At 39.3% G+C, this 18,462-nt stretch overlaps 1 protein-coding gene across 1 annotated transcript; it reads left to right on the top strand.

Annotated features, from left to right (window-relative positions):
* Positions 1-16,444: 16,444 nt before the first annotated feature.
* Positions 16,445-16,821, top strand: LOC109424200 (vitelline membrane protein 15a-1). Its single transcript, XM_019699288.3, has one exon. It carries the CDS (start codon positions 16,522-16,524, stop codon positions 16,819-16,821), a length of 300 nt encoding a protein of 99 aa, XP_019554833.2. The 5' UTR covers positions 16,445-16,521.
* The last annotated feature ends 1,641 nt before the right edge of the window (positions 16,822-18,462 follow it).

Here is an 18,462-nt window from a genome sequence, read left to right on the forward strand (position 1 = left end):
CGGTGGGAAGTTAGTAGAGAAGCAAAAGTAGAAGTTTGTCTGTGGTTCCAAGGTTGCATCGACGATCAAAATGTAGCTATAACTAGAACTGATAAGAATCTCGATTTCCCTTCCTCCTACGGGACATTAATTAAAAGCGTCCCTATCCCCAGCAATGTTGTGAACCAGCACCTCGTCCGTTTTAGCCTCGGCGTCCTCATGAGCTTCAACACATCTCAATGTTCCCGATCTCTTGATGCAAGACTCCCGCTGCCGCCCTAAACTTCAGAGCAAAAGAATATGTGACAACGATGGCAAGCTTTATCCAAACCGGGACACCTATCAGAATCAAGCACATAGAGAACTTCCCTCCTTTTCAGCAATTCTGCTATCTCTCATTCATTTCATTTATTTAGTATTACATCAAATTCAAGATGAAACTGAATCAACAATATTTCTCCATAATACACGGTTCGTGGCTGCCACTCTCCATCCTCGGTCGCGCCCAATGCTCGCTAAGTCACGCTCCACCTGGTCCGCCCATCGTGCTCTCTGCGCTCCACGCCTTCTTGTGCCAGCCGGATCAGTTGCAAACACCAGCTTTGTAGGGTTGTTGTCCGGCATTCTTGCAACATGCCCTGCCCACCGTATCCTTCCGGCTTTGGCCACCTTCTGGATGCTGGGTTCGCCGTAAAGTGCAGCGAGCTCGTGGTTCATTCTTCTCCGCCACACACCGTTCTCCTGCACACCGCCGAAGATCGTCCTTAGCACGCGTCGCTCGAAAACTCCGAGTGCTTGCAGGTCCTCGTCGAGCATGGTCCATGTCTCGTGCCCGTAGAGGATCACCGGTCTTATTAGCGTTTTGTACATGGTGCATTTGGTGCGTGGGTGAATCTTTTTCGACCGCAGTTTCTTCTGGAGCCCGTAGTAGGCCCGACTTCCGCTGATGATGCGCCTCCGAATTTCACGGCTCACGTTGTTGTCAGCCATCAGTAAGGATCCGAGGTAGACGAATTCCTCCACCACCTCGAAAGTATCCCCGTCTATCGTAACATTACTACCCAGACGGATCCGGTCGTTGTCGGTTCCGCCTACCAGCATGTACTTTGTTTTTGAGGCATTCACCACCAGTCCGACCTGCTATTCCGATCTGCTATCTCTGCATTATGTAAATTCTCAGTTCATGCGTAGATGATCTTCATGTGACGCGCTCGTTTCAGATTGTGACGAGAACCCTGAATAACCTCGTCCATGACTGCAACCATATAGCCCTATCGACCAAAAAAAATTATCAACCCTCTGCTGCCCTCTCAACAGAAAGCTTTCGATGAGTTTACCATTTGCTGCAGACACCACCCAAGTTTCAAATCGCTCAAAAACCCTGTTTCTTGGAGAAAACAAAAATTTTCAGAAAGTTTCTGTTTGCCTGCCCGCATGGATTATAGCTATGACTGTTATACTCCATATGTAAGCTCCACGAGTTCCGTAAAAAAACTTAAAAACCATTGCATCCAAATAACTCAATCATTTAATATCTTAGAAAGCGAAAGAAGAGCAAACTTAAATTCAATCTCATACCTCAACTCAAGGCACCGCCATAGATTCCTTTCTTTCTAGAACCAGTGAATTCAATCACGTTTGCGCTTTCTTGCTCAAGTATCTCAGCCTGTAATGCACGCTTAGTGAATTAAATCACTTAACCACATACTTCAGTGAATTAAATCACATTATCTTTCTTATACACATCAGTGAATTAAATCACGTCACCTCACATATGTACGTCAGTGAATTGAATCACTATAGTGAACGGTCAACAGCCTCAAGACATTTAACTACAACGCTTATTTTTCACCGTACGGATATCTTACAAAAGTGAAAACGACTAAACCTTAATGACCGGTTAACTCTTCGGGGTTTATTTTTTTCGATAAGTGCAACGTAAGCATGTTGTACTTAAGGAACGTCAACCCTATTTATTCTTTGATGGAAAACGCCAACTTGAGTATCACGTATCACTCCATATAAACCGAAGCAGAAAAATCTCCTTAGCGCTTCGACTGACCTGGTGACCGCAGAGCAAAATATGAATGCACAGAATGGTAAAAGCAAAGCAGATGTTCGTCTTCCTTTACAGACTTAGGATTTACATACTACACTAGCGAACACAGTACATTCAAGGCTGACACCCTGACACGCATCACGCCATCGACGCAACACTATCTTCTCCCTTCTCCACAGTGAATTCAATCACGACACGATGTTCTTCAAAAACGCATGTTACTGTAGTAGGCAATCGCAGCGTCGAGCCCCTGAAACTCTCACAAAAAAAAATCTCTCATTCTGTCTCTGCTTTCTCTGTCGGCCTCTGGCCCACCGAGCAGTAATACAAGTAGGTGGCTACCGAGGTGCGTTTGGCAGCACCGCATACCAACACGCTTAACTGTGTGCACTTGGCACGCGGCGCGAACTGGGCGCGCGCACATTTTCACAGTCACGTGGTGGTCTAGACGCCTACACTTGAATAGGTGCGTTTGCAGTCCGATAGAGAGGTTGATGATCACTAATACTCCTTTTTATTCTTATGCACACATCGTCTAGCGTCTCGATCGACAGCTAAAGAATATAATGCCATTTTTTCTCATTCATCAGGAATGACGCCACGAAAGAAAACTTTCGTTATGTGTCGCCTTCAATTACAAAATATAAAAGGGTACATACCTTAAAAACCGCAAACATCGCTTTATATTTCCACAAGCTTACCAGAACTTCCATTATTAGAAATAATCAAAAAAAAGTGCGCTGCTCCCGAGCAGCCGCATATGCCATTGTGCCATCAACTCTATTATTCACTTCACAGAATATGCTTCATTTTTCATTATTTCCATTCACTTCACAGTGCAACAAGCGAGCATTTTCTTTTATTTTCTATAACTTTTTTTTTCCATTCACATAGATATTTTATTTTTATTTTTTTTCATCATTTCACACATTCCGAAATATAGCCGGTCGCGAGTGTGGTCGACCAGCATCACTTTTTTTTTTCTCCGGATTTTTCTTCATATTCACTTTCATTTATTCAGGCCTATTTTCACACGCCACGCAGAATAAGCACGATTATTCATTTCCCGGACGCACACAATTTTTTTCTCGTATTTGCTTTTAATTTTATTCCCACTTAAACATATTTTTCACTCCCAATTATTTTGTTTTTTTCACCCTCGTCGCCAACTTGTGGTACCGAGATCCGTAGCTCACGCGTCTAAGTAACAAACTGAATGCATATGTTCGCATGCGGTTAGTCGAGCCGTCGGCAGCATTAATGTATCACCAATACACATGCGGCATATATCAAGAGTGGAGCATACTTTCGGATTGAGCCGTCTACCACAAATATAAAGTTAAGCTTCGTAACCGGTGACCAATGCTTTGTGATATTTCCATCGACGTGGATATGAAACCTGGAGGACAATTTTCCCTAAGTGAAAACGATTCCGTTCAACATTTTTATGATTTGATGTAGGTACCTTATTATGATCCGTCAGCTAGCGAATCCGAATCACGGTAGTGTTGTTTTCAATATCCGTATCGCGTACACGTCGTCGCGTCGTCGCGGAAAAAATCATTAAATTATGGCCTCGCAAACTAGTTTTTACCGGGTAAAATCTTCCAATCAGTGCTGCGTTTGATGCGGGCATCGGTGGCAGAAAAATCACGGAATGTATCCCGAATACCAGCTGAAAAAACTGCTCCCGCCTGCCGAGAAGAACTTTGTTTTGGTCGGAAGGAAAACGTCGATCGGATGCCGTCACCCACTTTTGTAACCAGCTGTTTCGCAGAGTGGAAATCCGGGGCAAAAGTAGTGATCCCGTGTTAATATGCTTGTGCTGATGTGGGGCTTGTGGCCAAACAACTGGCCGAGTGCAATTACAGTTACGTATATTTCTGAGACGACAGTGGGGGGAGTGTCCGGTTCAATGATTTTAATGGGAACGGGGAAGACGATCGAGGCTACCAGTAATGCTGAGAACGACTGCTGGTGCATTTGGGGATTTCATCGTTTTTAGCGAAAAGTATCTGTAAGTACCTACTGTTATTACATTAATGAAAAAGCTTGCGCAATAATTTGGTACCGCGGTGAAGGCGCAGCCGGAATTTGACGGTGACAATTTTCTGTAAGTCCCTGTGACTGCATTCGACATTTTTTGATCTAATATGCGATCCATTAGTTATAACCAGCTCCAGCGACTTTGAGTTGTGTTATTTACGGCATGTCGTGTTTCCAATTCTAATTGTTGTAAATAAATCGCAATTGTGATTTACATACAAGTTGGTTTGACTTTCTTGCCGCAAGATTTAGTATATTCTGCGATCCTGATTTTCGCTGCAAGTAAATGCGATTTCGAATGCATATCCTTATGCGATATGTGGTTATCTGGGACATAAGTAGAATATGAGAAATGGTTCAGATGGTAAGGTTTTGGACTGGCAAACCAAAGGTTCAAAGTTTTAATATAAGACCATTTGTTTAGTTTTTTTGTTGTCAAGCTGGTAATATCAACTAGCATTTCATTTTGCTTGCATTATTATCCCTTTCAATCGTTCTAAACTTTGCATGCATGATGTCTAGCGTAGGGGAAACCGCATGAACTAGCGCATGCATGTACGCATCATTATGACAGAATGATAAAACCTTCATTGTGTGCGTAGTTGAAATCGGACATGCTAAATAACTAATTTATTTCTTAATCCGTACTTCGGTTCATACGTCGGACTGGTTGGCTGAGTAGCCGATCACATCCGCTCATAAGGATCAAACCACATCGTCGGATGACATCTTCCGACGCGAGCTTCGACGTTAGGTTTAACGCTTAGATTTGTAGGATAACCATTGCAAAAAAAAAATGGAAAGCACATTTGACATAAATTCAAACTCTGAACCTTTGGTTTGCCAGTCCAAAGCCTTACCATCTGAACCATTTCTCATATTCTACTGATGTACCGTCCCTACACAGTTACGGATCACTTTGATGTTTAAAGTCGAATATCTTGCACAAAACATATATTTCGGCACGAAATTCATTTTTGTAGCATGATCCTATTTGTTTTCTGAGATAAAAATTCATTTACAAGAGTTCAATCTAAAAATAAAATGTATTTTAATGCAACGATAGTGTTGTTCTCTCACACCTGCCAGTAAACAGCCGAATTCCATAAGAAGCTACTCCTGCAGCGGTAAGCTCTAAAAGTGTCGAAATCCATCAATTTTTATATAAAAATCGATCGTACACGTTGGATAAGATATATATATGTATCTATTAAAAGAAGTTTTATTTCATTCTGGGATTCAAATACTAGAATAATGTGATTTGCAGCAGTGATCCATAATGTGACCCAAAAACTGATCGTTTGACGCTATTATGGATCACTTTAAACAAATATAGATTTTTGCTCCACTCAACGTTCTTGATACAATATTCTTACCTTAAAGTATCAAAAGTATCATTAAAAAACATGTAACCTTGAAAACCAAGAGTCTTGAAACACAGAGTTATAATAATAACACTTAAAATGGAGAGCATCACTGAAACCTAATGGCGCACCTCTATCGAAGTAAATAGATTCGGGACTTTTTAATGTTTTCTCTTATTCCTGTTGTAAAATCGGGTACTCCATCAGTAAAATAATCAATACACTGCGTAGTTTAGCCTTACAAACGCAAATTTATTATTAGAGTTGGAATTTTGAGTAATTTTACACTGATCCATAATATGGCAAAAATTGATCCATAATATGTGGGACTCTGTGGAGCTGATCCATAATACGGCATTTTGTAAACAGTGAAATATTCCTTTTTTACGCGGAAATGACTTGCGATTATACTTCAAATGGATCGGTAATGAAAAGTTCGAATCAAAACATAGCCAACGGTGCTTTTAAAGTCGTAGTTTTGATTTTCTATTATTTTTAATTGAATTTTGAAGGTCAAAAATAATACTAAGTGATCCATGACTGTGTACCCACGGTATATTATATGCCACTTTTGTTAAGGCAATGTGCACGGAAAAATATTATAACCCAAAGAATAAGTTTTAAAAACTCAAATTTGGCTAAACTGCTTAAAGTTTTAACTCAAAGTTGGGTTGTTTTCTCCCTCGCCCCACCGCAATGTTGTCGAAAACAAAGAGAGAAGCACCGACGCATCCGCTGCTCTTCCGTGGAAGAAGCCAAATTTGGGTTTTCTTGAATTAACCCAAATTTGCGTCATTTGAGGCCTCCGTTGGGTGAAAATAATATGTGTGTGTGTTGATGCCTGATTCAGACGCGTAAAATTCTTGGCTTTTGAACTTACGAAAATACTGTTGATGTATTACTGCTAAATTTCCGAATCACTAAGAAAAGTCGTTTCTAATAACGCTTTATCCATAACATTGTGTGGCAAGTTCATTTATGCAAGTATTGTGTATCAAAATTGATTTTTTTGATTGAACCATGACCTGTGAAACCTGTGAAAAGTGCCGTCTTCTCGTCACAATGGAAGAGCAGCCATACATTGTGTGTACTGGTCCGTGTAGCCGAGTGTACCATGCCGATTGTGTAGGACTGGATGAAGTAAAACTGGATGCAGTATCTCCGCCGAACAAAAACAGCTGTTGGATGTGCGATGCATGTTTGATCGAGTTCGTAAAGTGGAGAGCTTATCAACAGAAAAAAGTAGCCGATCCGATCGTTCCCGAAACAAAGTCTGCACTGCAGCTAGACGTGGATGAGTTGAAAATCAAAGTGGCCTCAATTATGTCTACACTTGCCTCGACCGTAGTGACCCACACTTTGAAGACGAAGACTATGGAACGCCATTCGACTCCATGCTCATCATCGTGTCTTGATAATGCACCTAGAGAGAACTCATTCTCTCGCGTTGGAATATCATCTACGCCTGACGTTTCGTTACACTCATCCGATCCAGCGGACACTGATGGCACCTTTGCGTTGTTGTTGTCGAATATTGATGGAACGGTTTCAGAAGGAGAAATTCAGCACATGGTTTCTCGATGTTTAGGTGTCTATAAAACTGAATGTAGTAATGTGAGGAAACTCGTTCCGCGTTGGGTAGATAGTAGTAGCTTGGACTATGTATCTTTTAAAGTCGTTCTTGATAGTAAATGGAAGAATTTAGCCTTAACGTCGTCTACGTGGCCCAGAAATATCAAATACCGTGAATTCGTTCGAAAAAATTGTACGTGGAAACCAGGAGATGAATAGATTTGTTGTAAAAGTTTTTATTTGTTTTCGTACAATTTGTATTTCGATAGTTATTTTGGTTAATCTTTAACGCTTAAGTTGTGTGTTATTTAATTCACTGGTAGTACTATGAAGACTATGTCGTTGAAATTTGTAAGAATATTTGCCTATCCGTAATAAGTGAAATGTAACTAGTGCTGAATTTAGTAATATTAGTATAAGCATTATTATTCAATAAGACTGTAAAAGTCAGTTGAATTATCATTAAATAAATAAATAAATAAATAAAAATAACTTACCACTGGGTTAATTTTTTTGCCGCTCTCAAACGAGACCTACTCACTCACCACTTTCGCTGTTTAACGCAAATTTGAGTTATTCCACGGAAGACTGGGATTGCGTCAAAACAACTTAAATTTGGGTTGATTTGTAGTTCAGTGTGTACTTGTGCCAACCTGTCACTTGAATCAATGATCAATCATTGCAATCATCAAGAAAAAGCAAAGCTACTTTGTTTGACTTTACCGCCTGCCAGCAGTTGCGTCAACCCCAGGTATCAAAAAACTCAGGATAGCTTCTACTTTTCGATTTTTGTGATTTTTTCCGTAGATCGGGTATGAAAATGATGTATGGCAATATTGTTCAGAATATTGTGGGTAATCATATAATGGTTTGAAACTTTTGATAAAAATTGAGTGTTTGAATTTCGTAGAACAAAAACTGTTGTAAAATATAACTTTTTAGCATACTTGCATGTCTGAAAAACGGATAAACATGATCAAAACATCCTCCTATCAGCACATAATGTTCACAAAAGTTGTAAGGAACAGATATATCTTTCATTTAAGGGTTACCACGATATTTTATATGGCTTCTAGCCTCCACGGGCATTTTTTAAAGGCGAAAAATGACCAAAAAACACAATTTTGACTTGAGGCACCTCGAAATCTTCACCAATTTAGCTGAAAATTTGACCAGAAGCTTGTTTCAGCATTAGAATTAAGATGTGGGGGTGACTGGCTGAATACGAGAAATTTCATTTTTTATGAAGAGGTCTGATGGACACCCATCGGGGCATAATGGACACCCCTGCATATTTTATGCTGTATCTTTGAAAATATCGACCAGTTAAGTAATTTGCCTCCGGGGATCAATACCACAGATATCATACTCCATCTTAGACCAGTTTACATAACATCAGAGTTAATATAATAAATTTTAGGCTAAAATAATCAGATTGATTTTTTCCAAACTCTTTAAAACGCCTAACAGTATGCAACGCGCGTACATCCATTCATAATTGCTAGTGTTCATTTCGCCCCGAATTGACTACAACATTGAAATTGCTATTTTGAGTAAGTTCTAATAAAAAATATAATACTTCATACATTGCTAAATCTGCGTATTCATGTAGATAAGCTAACAATTTACTTGTTTTTATGGTGGACACACTCAAACACTCGTAATACCTTATTTACTACTGTTTCGGAATTATAAGAAATCTACCATATGAAAAACATATTTCAATTTCAATGATATTTTGGTTGTTTTGAAGAAATATAAATGGTACTTTTGAAAAATAGAACAATGACTTGTCCCTTTACACTTATGCATTAAAAGTTTTACATAAAAGTCAACGATTTCGGCAAAAACAGGGGTGTCCATTTCGCCCCGAGTGTCCATTATGCCCCTAATCCCCCTAAATCCGATTTTTCCATAATAAATTAGAAAATTCACAATAAAAAAATATCGAAAAAGCAATAAAAAATTCAAAAAATGCAATAAAAAATGACGAAATTACCCATGAAAAACAAATGCAGGAAAGTATGAGACAGTGAAATGCTGAATCGCACTTATATGACTGAAACGACTGAAAAGCTTGCGTAACTATGATTGCAATTTACCGAGCAATTGCTTGCTGTCCGAACTCGGTATCGCTCGTCGGACCTAAAAAAGGGATAACATCTATGTTTACATTATACCGGGCAAATTCTTGGATCTGTGGATTGCCAAGAACCGAATCAATGCAGTCCCGGTGCATCGGATATCGGAAACTTCGGCGGCCTTCTGCCGCCCCAGTTCCTCAATCCTCTATGCGGCTTCGCCGCATGGTATACATAATTTTTAGGCTCAAAATGCATTTACGTGTATTGCTCGTTTTTTTTTTTTGACATTTATTGATAACTAGCTGACCCGGCAAACCTTGTATTGCCCATTTAAAATGTTTTCTTATAGTTTTTTGTTTCGTAATTATCTACCACATTTAATATTAATTTTATTGTGTTGTTTGGATTCATTTTTGTTAAGAGAAGGCCACCCTTTCATAACAGTGTAATGTGTAAGAATGGTCTTTTTTTAAAAACGAAGGAAAATCTAGGATGAGCAGCTTGGTTATCAACCTTTACTCTTTAGTATTGAGCATTGCAAGGATTTTGGTTCGATCGTGCAAATGTTCAATCTTTGAAAGCACAATGTTCTCACATCCAACAACGAAGGAAACAATGCGTAATCAAAACGATTAGTCGAAACACCACCCCAAAATACGCATCCGCTACAGAAAAAATGTAGCGGCGACTTCAACCAATGTATTTTGAAACCACCGTGTACATTTTGTGGTAGGACAATTTTATTTGCCTGTGCGTCGTATTTGGTGCAAAATCGTCAATAATGTAACTTAAAGTGACAAATCTCCCAAAGTGTTAACCTTGGCGTTAACAATTCGATCGCTAAAAATACATCTTTGATGATATAAAGTAAACATTTCGGATGTAATTTTTAGTAGTTTTGTCTGTTTCATTTGTATTGTGTCTCCTTGGGGAGGGGTCTCACACTATTTAAGAAACATGTCTTGCCTTCATAAACCTCCATATGCCAAAGAGAACCCTTGATTGATTCCCGAGTAATGAAGAAATGTATGTTGTATGGGAGCTCTCCGTTCCAAAAGATGAAGGGTTTTCACATAGACTTAACTTCAAGATATTTATGTCTGGAATAAAACAGTTCGCTCTCACAGTTTATTAACCTGTGTTTCGTAAAATTACTCATTCTTTATTATACCAACTACCATAATCTGGTTGCTGTCATTTTTTTTGTCTTAGAGAAACCCTTGAAGATACCCATATTTGAGTCCGGGAAAGCAGGGAAATATTTGTCCAGATAGCGTAATTTACCAACGGTCAATTAAAAGCGCTACACCTAGGGTGACCGAGAAGCGCAACGTATAAATGGTAAAAATTGGTGCCCGAGTATGGTGGGTGGCAACCTCTACTGAATTCCTACTGAGTGTGGGAGGAATTAGAGGCAGCATCGGCACACGAAATCGGCTAGGGGAGATGCCAGACCGTGTAAAAAGCAGCAAGGAGTTAGTTGAGATTCAGCTACTAATTAGAGAAGATCCAAGAGCCCGAAATTATTTTCTTAGGTGTTCCTGGGGTAATTCTTGGTGGAATTCATAAAGGTATTTCTGGAGGAGTCCCATATTTAAATCCTGAAGAAATACCTGGACGAATCCCTATAAAATTCCCTGGAGGAGTGCCTGGAGGTATTCCTAAAAGATTTCCTGGAGGAATTCCTAGAGCGATCCCTAGAGGAACCCCTGAAGGAATGTCTGTGTGAATTCCTGGAGGAATATCTAGAGAAAATCCTTGAGAAATTGTCAGAGGAACTCCAGGAGGAATTTCTGGAGGATTTTCTTGAAGAATCGCTGGAAAACTTTCAGGTCGAATCCCTGGATGAATCCTTTAAAGATTTTCTGGAGAAATTTCTCGAGGAATCCCTTGTGGAATTTCATGAGGTATCTCTAGAGAAATACATGAAGGAATTCCTCGAGGAATCCTTGAGAAATCTCCAGAGGAACTCCTGGAGGAATCCTTGCAGAAATTCCTTTTTGAATTTCCAGAAAAATTTCTAAAGAAATTCTAGGAAATATTATTTGAAGAAAATCTGGATGAATTATTGGAGGAATCATCGGAGGAATACCTGGTGGAATTCATAAAGGTATTTCTGGAGGAGTCCCATATTTAAATCCTGAAGAAATACCTGGACGAATCCCTATAAAATTCCCTGGAGGAGTGCCTGGAGGTATTCCTAAAAGATTTCCTGGAGGAATTCCTAGAGCGATCCCTAGAGGAACCCCTGAAGGAATGTCTGTGTGAATTCCTGGAGGAATATCTAGAGAAAATCCTTGAGAAATTGTCAGAGGAACTCCAGGAGGAATTTCTGGAGGATTTTCTTGAAGAATCGCTGGAAAACTTTCAGGTCGAATCCCTGGATGAATCCTTTAAAGATTTTCTGGAGAAATTTCTCGAGGAATCCCTTGTGGAATTTCATGAGGTATCTCTAGAGAAATACATGAAGGAATTCCTCGAGGAATCCTTGAGAAATCTCCAGAGGAACTCCTGGAGGAATCCTTGCAGAAATTCCTTTTTGAATTTCCAGAAAAATTTCTAAAGAAATTCTAGGAAATATTATTTGAAGAAAATCTGGATGAATTATTGGAGGAATCATCGGAGGAATACCTGGAGGAGTCTCCGAAGAATCTTTGGAGGAATCCCTGAAGGAATTTCTGGTAAATACCTGGACCAATCCCAGAAGGAATTCCTGGAGGAAATGCTGGTGGGATTGCTGGAGGAATCACTCGAACCAATTCCTGGAGAAATCACTGGAGGAATCCTTGTAGGAGAAATTTCTGGAAAAATTCCTCAAGGAAACCCTGGAAGAATTCCCGGAGGAATCCCTGGAAAAACTTATGGAGGAATTACCGAAGAAAATATTAAAATATGCAGAGTGAGAGGCATTTCACATCACAATAGAAACACATCTCTTGACTTCTAGGCTCTCCATTCGCTTAATCGGCTCTCAAGCAAATTTTGCAAGCTTAGGATAAGTTTAAGAACAACTATTTATAGAATAGATTCGCAGAAATCATATTAAAAAAAAAAAAGGTTTCTGTTAAATTCCTCGGTCGGTGGATGCCAGCGCGGCCATTCCGCGCCCCTTCGGAATTGACCTTATGGGCTCGGACGCATGCCTGCAAGTGGAGGTCGACGACGAATCCGAAAAGTTTGTGACCATCAACACTCACTGAGGCTTATTCCGATTCAACCGTTTGGCACCGGGTGTCAAATCAGCCCCCGGCGCGTTGCAGCAGCTAATGGCGAAGATGTTAGCCGGACTACGCGGCGTTGAAGTTTTCCTCGACGACATTCTGGTGCACATCAAAACACTCGCGGAACACAACCGAATCCTGCACATGCTTTTCCGGTGCCTACGTGAGTATGGTTTCCACCTGTAATCCAGTAATCCAGAGGTGATGGTTCCGATGCCAAAATAGCCCTACACGATCACATTGTTGACATATCTGTTCGCTCATTTGTATTTCCCGGCAAACTTCATACTGCCTGCCTACTGTGATTTTTGACGTGCAGCTCGATAGGGACGTTCCCCGCAGGGTCATTTGTATAGGAGCCCCCCGTTCCAGAGACCGGAGAGGTTCCGCACCAAGCTAAGAACCTTCCCCGGCCCCAAAAGTACCCACATACAAAATTTCACACCGATCGGTTCAGTAGTTTCCAATTCCATAGCGGTCAGACAGACAGACAGACAGACAGACAGAAATTCATTTTTATATATTTAGAAGATAGATATATTTAGATAGATTTATTTTTTTGGTTATTGCACTATTTGAATTATGTATTGCTTTTGCGATATTTTTTTATTGTGAATTTTCTAATTTATTATGAAAAAAATCGAATTTATTTATGGAAAATTCGGAGTATTTTGGTGGGAAAATTGGCTTTTATTATTGCAACAGATGAATTATTCATTGCATTTTTGACGTTTTTAATTGATCAAAAGTAAATTATTGATGGAAACTTTTGATTTATTTATGCATTTTTTTATTTGTTTATGGAAATTTTGTTATTTATTACTGCTTACACCCCTGTTTCTTCACTGGGACTTTTGTAATTATTTATGAAGAATGATCACTTTCTTATGAGTCGTTTATATTTTAGCCTTAACTTGAGAGGCTCCAGTTTGATGGATTACTTAAGTAGTACAGATCTTGCATTACTTAACATAGGCAGCCGCCCAACCTTCATGGTATCTGCTAGAGAGGAAGTGTTAGACATAACGCTTTGCTCAAGCAGAATTAGTCACGAGCTGACCAATTGGCATGTGTCAGATGAAGAATCTTTATCTGACCATCGCCACATCTTTTTTGGACATTTAAATGTTAATTCGCAAACATTGCGTTTCAGAAATCCCCGGTCAACAAACTGGGATCTTTATACTGATTTGGTCGCGGCCAAATTTCATGGATACTCACCATCCATTGACACTCCAAGTGATTTAGATGATGCCGGTGATACTAAAACGACCTTCACCATGGAAGCTCTTGAAGCTCTCTACGGTCTGTGAAGATTACAAGAGGAACCCCTTGGTGGAACTCTGATTTGGCGAAACTCAGGAAACAATGTAGAAAGAGTTGGAACAGACGACGGTTGAAGGCTTTCAGGTCGGCTCGCAAGGCCTACAGGAAAGTTCTCCTTCAAATCTTCAAATCTCCTGTGGCAGATGGGATTTATCCTATTTTGCTTCAGAAGGGATTTGATCATTTCAAACATGTTTTGAAAAAAATACTTGTTTGCAGTTTTGCTACAGGGTGTATTCCCAAATCCTGGCGAGATATTACTGTCAAGTTAATTCCGAAAGTGGGTCGTGCGTCGTATGAAGAAGCAAAGAGTTTCAGACCTACAGGGCCGGATTAAGGATTGTGGGGGCCCGGGGCCAGAGCGTATGTGGAGGCCCCTCGGAGGTACAAATAAGCTTTTTTTATGTTTTTGTTAATGTTTAGCAAGCAAAAAGGTTTTTGTGGAGGCCCCTAAAATGTAGGGGCCCGGGGCCCTGCCCAACGCCCCCCCCCCCTTAGATCCAGCCCTGCAGACCTATCAGTTTGACCTCTTTTCTTCTGAAATGCTTAGAACGCATTGTGGATCATCACATCCGTGATGTTCATCTGGCCAACGTGCCTCTTCATGTGAACCAACATGCCTACCAATCTGGTAAGTCCACTGTGACTCTTTTACACTAGGTTGTTTACGATATCGAGAAAGTCTTCGCTCAAAAACAATCTTGTTTGGGTGTTTTCTTAGATATCGAGTGTGCCTTTGACAATGTGCCTTTCTATGCCATATTGGAAGCCACACGGAGTCATGGTATATCTCCAATGATTTCCAATTGGATTCATCAAATGCTCAAAAACCGATATCTCTTCTCGACATTGCGTTTAGCAGGGATTAGGAAATTGAGTGTTTGTGGATGCCACCAAGGGGGAGTCTTGTCACCACTTTTGTGGAAACTGTCAATACGTAGAACCAGTAAAGCTTCTATCACCAACCTCTTCAAGTGCTGCGATGGCCTCATTGGCAGAGGCGCCAGGTTTCTACAGATGGTAGGTATCTTGGTTCGAATCCCGTTCGGATCCGAACATTTTATATGTATTGAAACTATTTTTTGTGTTTCTTACTTTTCTAAAAATAGAATAACACACTTAAAAATATTTACTCAAAAAATAAGTATAAAAATTAGTTTTTACCCTAAAAGGTGTCGAAGGAATTATAACACAATTTGTTATAATTTTGTTAAATTCTATCATGTTTCATGAAACAAGTTTTGTAATATTTTTGTTATGATCATAATAAAAGTTAATATATTTTTGTTCTTTTCAGTGGGCATTTTGATAGAAATTTTGTATAGAAACGGTACATGTTTTATGACAACCTTTGTTATAAAAAAATATTGTAACAAAATAACACAGCTTGTTATAATTTTGTAATGTTCATCTAATCGGGCAGGCTGCTATTGAAGCACTTGCTTCGGCCAACTCCAGGTCGAAGATAGTTATCGCTTGTCGAAATCAAATCAAGGAGCTGAATTCAGCAAACGCTGTTCACCTTGTATGGGTGCCTGGTCATTCTTCCATCGCTGGAAATGAATTGGCTGATGAGTTAGCTCGCACTGCACAATGGTCCACGAAACAGATTAACGAGGAAAGATGCATTTAGCGCCTTCAAATGATTTTCAAGATTAATATGGCCTTCTACAAAGTTGTTCCTAAAAATAAGGCCCTCTTTTTAATGTACATGTAAATTAAGATGGTCCATATTTTCAAAGAAATTGGTAACCAAACTTTTTTATTTGCAAGAATAACTATATACATTCTTCGGAAAAGTTGTAGATCTACCAATTTTGAGTAAGTTTGCTGAAGACACTTTTTATGTAGCTTTAAAATTGACCAATCTAGAGGATTTTTTCTGAATAAGCTTAGGGTGGTTCAATAAAAACCGGTTTTCTGGCGTTAACTTTTTCAGTATCGATTTTTCATCAAAGTCGCCCAAGAAACACTTGTAGAGCATTTGAAGACGCGTCGTTTCGAGCGCTGAGATGGTCGTTATCTCTTTTGGTTGAAAAGTTACATGCGTTTTTCTTAAAAAAACATAGTTTTTTTTAAAAAGGTGTTTTAACGGGTTGGGGCAAACATAGAAAATGTCTTTTGCTCGCATTCAAAAGAAGAAGTATTGTTATAAAACATATCAAAAAATTAGAGGGGTGCTATTTTTGTAACTCAAGTGAAAAATACTTGAAAAGTGCCTAATTTTTCTAGAAAATCCTCAATATCTTTTGAACGGAATGACGTAGCAATATTCTAAGCACACGAAAGTGTGCGTTTATTAAAGCTCTAAAAATGGTTCTTTGACAACTTTGATGAGAAATTTGAAACAAAAAAGATAAAGCGTTCAAACTGGTTTGACCAAATTTGTAGCATTTTCTTATAGTTTTTATAGGGTGACGCTAGATCAAATCGATGTATTGCTAAAATAGGACCCCCTGCCGAAGTGGTTCCACTTCCCTAACTAATAATATATTGTTGTAAAACTTACTCAAACTTACATGAAACACAAAATATTATTGACGTGACCCAACACCCAACAATTTGATTTTGTTATCATTTGAAATTACCATTGAACGTACATCTGAACTACCCAAAAAAGTTGCAATTATTAACTCAACAGGCAACCAGCACGTAGAGCGCCACAATCTAAGTTGCTTTCCATTCCGCCAAAGAAGCATTCCTGCTCACTGTATTCTATAAAACCTGCACCCGTTGCCAGAAGTGGTCAAGTCACCCATCAACCTTCTTGCTCTAGTCATCATCCAAGGCAATTTGAAGGTACTGCCATTCAATCAACGACCGGCTCATTGAATTGTCACCAACCAAACTCCGACGCAAACTCACCGAAAATGAAATCCGTCGCTGTTGCCGCACTCGTCGCCGTGATCATCTCCGTGGCGGTGGCCCTTCCCGATGGATACCACGCCCATCATGGCCATGCCCACGCTGCCCCGGCCGTTGAGTACACCTTCCCCGTCAAGGTACCGGAAGTGAAGTGTGGCCACCAGCTGTTGATCAACTGTAACCCACACCACTCCGTTGTGCCATGCAACAAGGCTGCCCCGGCTCCAGCGTACCACGCTGCTCCAGCTTATCATCACGCTCCGGCACACCACCATGCCCCGGCTCATGGACACTACCCTCATTGACTGATTTATTGGGTTCCGTATGATTTTGATTCAAGTGATGTTTGTTCTTTGGGTTGTTTTCAAAAGTAACTATTTATTGTTTTTGTTGTTTGATTTAGTTTTGCAAAAATAAAAATAATCGTCTGAATATGTTATGTTTCGAATTTTACTTTTTGAGGCAAAACTGAGTACCTTTTTTTCAGAGCGTAATTTGCAAGTGTTTGCTTTTTTTTTTCAAACTAACAGTTTGATGCCAGCTGAGAATCATGAATTGGAATTTGGCGAATATGGTAATAATTTGCGAGAATTATACTCAAGTTGGTTTCACTAATTTGTTGATTTGGGCGCCCATATTGTCGATGCGAGGAATGCGTGATTACTCAGCAAGACCGTAGTGAGAAATTCGAACACGAAATCATAAATGATTCAAATTTGGGCAAGATTGGGCTATTATGCATAAGGTTAGAGCCGTTGTAGCCGTTAATATTATCATGATAGCCTCATCTGAACAGTTATATCTTCGCAGTCAATGAACCGAATGATATGAAATTTTGATTATTTCTAACCCATATAATGAATTATGAAAACGCTTGATTTAACTAAACCTACAGATACCTCGAACGCTGAACACCAAGAAGTATGGTAAAATAAATAAATAAAAAAAAAATCGATGCACCAGTAGCCTTGAATGCCGATTAAGGATGTGTTTCATATTCATACGTGTTTCAATAGTCTTATTCATATATATGGAGCAAACTGTCCTGAAATTAAATTCTTCCAATCTACAGAAGTAATTTTGTTCATTTCAATAACATATAATAACACTAAATAATCTGCTGTAATTCTTGAGTTTCTGGAAAACTCGAAAGCCGCCCATTGACAATATTATGATAATCCAGCTTGTCCAGACTAGTTAAAAGTTAGGAACCTCAAATCTATACTTATAACAGTAGCCATATCCACTAACAAAGTAACGTTGCATAATCTACAATGGTTGCCGGACCTATTCGAAGACAAAAATAGTTAAAAGATGTTTTTTTCAACACGAGTCGTACATTTATCCGACGAGGGTTGCCGAGTTTGATAAATACGATCATATTCGCTGTACGGTGTAACGTTGCGAAAGTAAGATGATTAAAACCACTCAAATTACTTGACATATAAAGAATGATATATATTGTTCCATACTTTCGGGATATCCTACGCCATCCGTGATTTTGGATTTAAACTTTTGCTGGATGACGGAATTTTCAGAAGAAAACAACAAACTTTGGGGAAAATACGAAAAAAAAACCGAAGAGTCTCATCGATTTGTCAATTTATGAATTTATCTAAAAAATCCTTCAGAAAATATTTCAAGCATTCCTTCGGGATTTCCTCCATTGATTCTCCAAGAGCTCCTTCAAAAACTCTTAGATTTTTACTAAAAAATCTTCAAAAATTCCTTCCAAAAGTTTACCTTGAAACCACCAGAACCATTTCTTTGGCTTTCCCCAAGGAAACATTGCTGTGATTACTCCGAGAATTTCCCTTGTAATTTTATTATTCTTCCGAAGATTTCACAGAAATTTCAGTCATCCTGGAAATTCTCCAAGAAATCCTTTGGGATTTGTTTCAAGATATGTACCTCTAGCAAATTTTCCAAGTATTAGTCTAGGAATT

Source organism: Aedes albopictus, chromosome 2 (genome assembly GCF_035046485.1).
Source record: "Aedes albopictus strain Foshan chromosome 2, AalbF5, whole genome shotgun sequence".
Taxonomy (NCBI): domain Eukaryota; kingdom Metazoa; phylum Arthropoda; class Insecta; order Diptera; family Culicidae; genus Aedes; species Aedes albopictus.

Bases quoted from the DNA above. Each gene is read 5' to 3' on its own strand.
- LOC109424200 (XM_019699288.3), top strand. From the start codon at position 16,522: ATGAAATCCGTCGCTGTTGCCGCACTCGTCGCCGTGATCATCTCCGTG.